General features: G+C 40.0%; 1 protein-coding gene across 1 annotated transcript in view; it reads left to right on the top strand.

The window, feature by feature from the left end:
- Positions 1 to 6,447, top strand: part of LOC101308560 — a 27,365-nt gene that overhangs the window by 474 nt on the left and 20,444 nt on the right. Inside the window, exon 2 of the mRNA XM_004295920.1 lies at positions 8 to 1,277. Coding sequence (XP_004295968.1) covers positions 8 to 1,277 — 1,270 coding nt within the window. The remainder of the gene's footprint in view (positions 1 to 7; positions 1,278 to 6,447) is intronic.

Below are 6,447 nucleotides of genomic sequence, written 5' to 3' on the forward strand. Positions count from 1 at the left end.
GGGATACATGTGGTTCATCTGGCGACAATGTAGATGTGCAGAATGAAAAAAGCAAAAATTCGCAGGCAAATGGACAGCCACAAACATCAAATGGTGGAGGTGAGAAGTCTCGTGCCAAGAAACAAGGCAAGAAGAAGGAAACTGTGGATTTAAGGAATCTTTTGATACTGTGTGCACAAGCTGTGTCTACCAATGATTTTAGGACCTCTACTGAACTACTAAAGCAAATTAGGCAAAATTCTTCTCCTTTTGGCGATGGATCTCAGAGGTTGGCTCATTGCTTTGCAAATGGCCTCGAGGCACGAATGGCTGGTGCCGGAATTAGGACCCAGATTTCTCATGCTGCTGTGGCTTCCAAACAGAAGGCTGTTGAAAAGTTGAGAGCTTACCAAGTTCATCTTTCAGCTTGCCCATTTAAGAAAGTGTCAATTTTCTTTATGAACAAGATGATTATGCAGATGGCTGAGAACGCAACTACCCTCCATATTGTAGATTTTGGTATCCTGTATGGTTTTCAGTGGCCAATCCTTATCCACAAGCTTTCAATGAGACCTGGTGGACCTCCCAAGCTAAGAATTACAGGGATAGAAGTTCCCCAACCTGGATTTCGCCCAGCAGAGTGGATCGAAGAGACTGGAAGACGCTTGGCAAAATATTGTGAGCGCTTTAAGGTTCCTTTTGAGTTTAATGCGATAGCATCGCAAAATTGGGAGTCCATCAAAGTAGAGGACCTCAAGGTTGAGAGGAATGAGGTGCTTGCTGTGAATTGTATGTTACGGTTCAAGAACCTACTGGATGAGACAGTTGAAGTGAATTGTCCAAGAGATTCTGTTCTAAAGCTAATCAGGAGTTTGAAACCAGATATTTTTGTTCATACTATTAGTAATGGTGCCTACAATTCCCCATTCTTTGTCACTCGATTTCGGGAGGCTCTCTTCCACTTCTCTGCCTTGTATGATGTGTTTGATGTTAACATAGCCCGCGACAGTCCTGAGAGGTTGAAGTTTGAAACAGAGTTCTATGGCGTGGAGGCAATGAATGTGATAGCATGTGAAGGGATTGAGAGAGATGAGAGGGCTGAGACATACAAGCAATGGCAGGTACGTACTCAAAGGGCTGGTCTGAAGCTGTTGCCATTGGACCAAGAGACTACAAAGGTGTATAGGGATAAGGTGAAGAATGTGTACCACAAAGATTTCGCAATTGATCAAGATGGTGATTGGATGCTTCAAGGATGGAAAGGTCGAATTATCTATGCTTCTTCTTGTTGGGTGCCTGCATAGGAGTCCTGCTTAAGTTTTTTTTTTTTTTTTTCTTTTTCCTCTCTTTGAACTTCTGCATGTATAGTGGAATGCTATTTTCTATTTAAAGAGAAAAGAAATCATAATAGGAATTGACATTATAAATATAGAAGGATCATGGATGTTCATAATTTTTCCTCCTTGTTAGAATAAAACTGATCATGATGGGGCAGCAGCTTTGATTTCACATTCTTGAGGCCGAAGAAACAAACACATTAGAGATCATCAGATTCCCATTTCTTGATGGTTCCAAAATGCAGAAAATATATTAAAGCAGCTGTTTTCTTCTGATTAGTTAATCAATAGTATGAAAGGTTCAGACCAGAGTGTGTTTATTATTGTCCAGCTCTAATATTCCAACCTGATCACCTCACATGCTCTCTGAGTCTGACTCTGTAATTATATGTTTTATACAGTACTAATCGTGGTGTGTGTTTTGCCACGTCAATAAGTCTGGGTATGTAAAGTCTCTTTTAGTCGTTGCGGGCGTGCCACCGCGCGGACGCGGAATGTAGTAGTTGTAGTAGCGGGGTGTGTTTAGTCTTTTGCTTCTAATCAAGCGACTGATGATAGAGCGAGCACCAACTTCACCGCAGGGTTCTTTAGATTCTCCTTGCGTACTGGACAAGGACTTACAGTAGTCCGCCTGAGCGTCACAATATCGATACTGGACGTAAGGTCGAGCAGAGCTTCAACTAGGAAGGAAGAGAAAAAAGACAAAGCTCCGGGAGCAATGAAAGCAAAGCTCCGGGGAGCCTGTAAGAGGAAAGGGCTAAGGCGTGAGCTTTTAGCGTTGGGTTCAACTGTGTTGAAAATTGTATTGTATTTTTGTTGAGTTGTTGAGTGTGTCTAGAGAATCTCCTCGAACTCCTTTATATAGAGTTATTTTAGGGCCACAGGTATTGGCCCAAAGCATATCAAAGACTTGTGGAAGTCTTTAACGCTAAACGTGGCGTAGGCGATGTTAATCACTTGCTTGACATAATAATGTTTTGGCGAAGTAACTAATTGCCTCTATGTAGAAGAGCAGAACCAATCTCATAAAGATGTGGACGTAGACGATTCATGCAAATCCAATTAAGGAATAGAGTTCTTAACCAACACATACACCTTCACGTGCAAGCGGACTCCTCAACATAGAATTATCCCTAACCTAGTCAAACAATTAAGGACACTTGCTTCCTTATCCACTCGAATGTCATGCGAAGCCAATGCCGTTTAGTCCTGCATTTGTATGCGAACTCCTCCTCTTGCTTCTTCGCGAAGTCTCCTACATACGCGAAGTCATCTCGCCTTGCTTCCATACTAGGCCTCTATCTTCTACGCTAAGTCCACTTCCTGATCCCATGCAAAGTCCTTTTCGCGTGTGAATTCCGCTATCTAGCTCGCATGATTTCGCTGGCGGGCCATCACTTATAAACTCAATGTTTTGGGCTCGCCGGAGTTTAGCCATGAATTTAATTAATATTCACTTTAGACAATTACTGTCCAGTAAAATATTAATTTAAGTGTAAACATTACCCCCCCAGCCTCGAAGTCATGAATGTCAAAAATGACTGAAGAGGTTTATGTTTCATGCTGCCCCAAAGCCACTGGTATTGGCTCGGTTCATACATCAAATAACTATGAGTAAACAAGCCTGTGAATAAGCCCTGAAACTCAAGTACCCAACAACAAAGCATTGTAGCGAAGCTGCTGTACAATTCGCCTAGTACCATATTAAATTGATGATCATAGACTTAACATAGCTAGGTACCTTGGCCTTGAAGTTAACGTGCACTTCGTTTTCACTTCGCTTGCTCTACTCAGAATACATGGTACATTGCACATACCTCGAGTGGATGTATCTCGAATAAATGTGTCTTGAACATATGTACCTCGAGTGGATACATTTGAAAAGAAATTGTCTAACCTCGAAGGGATGTGCCTTGAGTAGACGTTCGCTTTGAATGGATTCAAAATTGACCTTCGCTTGAGCTCTTGGCGATGGCGAACCATCTTCTTGATATTAAAATCATGGAGTGACATTGGCCATATAATTTGCTGCCCCCTAGTGCTAACCAATGAGAGTCAAACAAAAGGACCATGTCGGCGAACGGTCGCATAATTTGGTATTTTTTTTTTTTATTAGAGGCCACAGGTGTTGGCCTAAATAATGACCAAGACATTTGAAGAAAGTCTAAAGTCTAAACTATCTGGAACACATCTCTATCCCATATGTGCCCCTTAGTTTTGATGTCTATTCGACGATACTTAAGAAGAATGGAGGACATCAAACCCTCCCCCCCCCCCCCCCCCACCCACGTGAAGGAGTTGTAGTACCGTGCATCATTGAAGTTAGCAAACACCGAAAAAGGTCGTGGATCAGCCTTGAGTAGATCCTGGTGTATGAATAAAGGTACACAAAACTTGTATGGATACCCCCCAGTAAAGGAAAGCATGCTGCAAGGTCATGAAAACACATTGCAAATTCGCGCGTATCCTGACCTGTCTGCATTCAAACTGCCATAACTCTTTCCAGGAATGTCGGAATGACGAACCATAAAATCCGACATCCAGGGCTTTCTGTTGATATAGGGCTCACCTGCTGGTTCTTCCTGGATCATTTCAGTTTAATCCGCGAAGTCCACTGTCCAGTAGTGCCTGTTGCAATTTTCAGCACTGTAATCTATTGTGTTTCTTGACTTCGCCGGCAGCAATTCTAAGGCATGTGGAATGCATGTTGTCTTCAAGCCTCAAGGATAGGCCTCTAAGTAAAGTTCAAGCCTTACATAGGCAAGAACGTTGTCTTGCATTTAAGCAAAACCAAGGATCTCTTTTTGTGTTTTTTGCTATTTGATTTTTTTGTATTTTTCTTTTTCAATGCGAGTAAGAAAGAAAAAGAAAGAAAACGGAAGTAAAAGTTGAAGTAAAAGCTAGGAGCAAAGAAAAGAAGGGATCATAGTATGATTAGTTACCCTTCGTAAGGCCACGAGGGAGGTCACCGATGCTTCACTCCAAACCTCGATGCCATTATGCTTTCGGCATGAGATCCTCGTCGTAGAGAACTTCCAAGTGCTGAGCAAAGATGTTATGCATCAACAACTTGAAAATTTGAAGAAAGTAGCTCGTAGGGACTGCCTTGTTGCCCCCCCCAAGCATCTTTGCCATTTGGTAAGACATGATCTTGAATTGTATCCTTGCGGGAAGTATGGTGTAAAGATCAGCCTTGTCACCGATTATCATGTCATAGTGCATAGTTTCATCATAACTAGGCAAAGACTGGCTGTCAATTTTAGAGCCAATGATCAATCTATAATCGTCATCGTACTCATCGTATATTGGCGTCGTTGAAAGATCACAGTAATCTCAACTGTTCATAGCCTCAGGTGGCATGACTGCCTTTCATCGAATACAAGAGGTAATTCTCAAACCCCATGTTACACCTAAGGAAATTCCTGAATTATTATCAGACAATGCCATAAACAATAGATTTTTTAACAAACACTAACTAACAAAAATAACTATTCTAATAACAACTTTATTTGTTATCAAACCGTGGTGAAACAATAAAAAGATCACTACATTTGTAACATTTTTACATAAACTTGTTTTTGAGTAGTTATCTCTTTCTCTACACCAATCTCTCAGGTGTAAAGAAACAAAGTGAACACAGTGGTACAATTGGGTACAAATAAAAGAAAGAGTTTCAACTTTCAACTTTTATGGTTTTTTTTGTTACTATCTTAATTAACCCCTATAGGTGGTTGAGTTGGTAAAAATGTATGTGTGACACCTCATCATATCTACAAGGAAAATGCTTGAGACCCCAAATGTTTATACAAAAATCGGATACCAAATTATGTGGCAACCGCTATGTCAACATTTGGCATTGAAAATTCTTGGTGAGGTGAAATTTTATTATTTATATTTTATCGATTGTATTACATATGTTATAAATTGAAAATTAAAAATAAAAATTCCTCTTCGTCATCTATTGATGGTCGCAACTATCTACCATGAAAGAATCAATGTCAACCACCCAAAGAGATCAAAAGCAAAAATGAAGAAAATCAGACATTTTGATTAGAGAACGATTGTTATTTATGCAATAAACAAGAAGGAGATTCTGCAAAGACCTATGCTTACCTACTGTCATTGCTTCATGAACTTTTTCTCAAATCTTCATCCAAGTTCAAAACCAATTAACCATAATTGCAGAATTTCACTACCCATGAGCCAAACAGATAGGTTACAAGAGCCATGAGCCGAATTATCAATCCTATCTGCCACAAAATTTGGGCACAAATTTGATTTGGTCCCTGGTTCTTGCAAAACATGTCTAACTTGTGAACGATGAAAATAAAGAAGAGGAAGACAAAAACTGCAGTATACTTTGAATCATCAGCTTCATTTATTTCTGGTACATATCCAAATTACTGATGAACACAGCCATTTGAACTCTCAAAAAGATATAGACTGATATTGAAACAGAATAGTGCAGCAAATGATGTCATATGCCTGAACACTGATCATGAGTGTCCTCATCAAGTTTGTAATACGTTAAAGGATCCATTTCCAGGTAAGTGTCTTTGTAAGTTTTTGCTATTTTTGTTCTTCTTCAAGCTTTTGGAAATGTGGTCGACTAGTTGAGGACATATACAGACTCGTCCACTATCCATTGTGGAGGTTTTTCATCACCTACAAAACCAAAGCTTTACTAACCCTTTATATGGTGTTCAAATGTTCAACGTATCTGTCATCATCAACTCAGGGCCTACGAGCATTTACATAGTTTTGTTTACCAAGTAATCGTATTTCTGGGTTTATTTGAGAATGAAAGGATTAGATGACCTTTTATCAAAAAAGAAAAGAAAAAAAAGGGGATAGAGATGCCTGTGAATGAAGATGAGAGACTGAGAGCGACAGAGAGATCTAGACAAGAAAGTCCAGAGGTCTTTAATATCAAGTTGGCTTCGGTGTTTCGAGGTCGAATCAGATGAAGATTCAAACCCAAATTTGCTCATCTCTTTTCTTCTCTCCCAAGGTAGGCACTTGCGTTAAGAAAAGCGACAACTAAAGCAAAGGGTTCCATTAAGGTTCAAACTAGGGCTGCCACTTGGTTTGGTAAATACCAAATCGATCGAAAACCGATACGAAAATTTAT

This window comes from Fragaria vesca, linkage group LG3 (genome assembly GCF_000184155.1).
Source record: "Fragaria vesca subsp. vesca linkage group LG3, FraVesHawaii_1.0, whole genome shotgun sequence".
In the NCBI taxonomy this organism is placed as follows: Eukaryota; Viridiplantae; Streptophyta; class Magnoliopsida; order Rosales; family Rosaceae; genus Fragaria; species Fragaria vesca.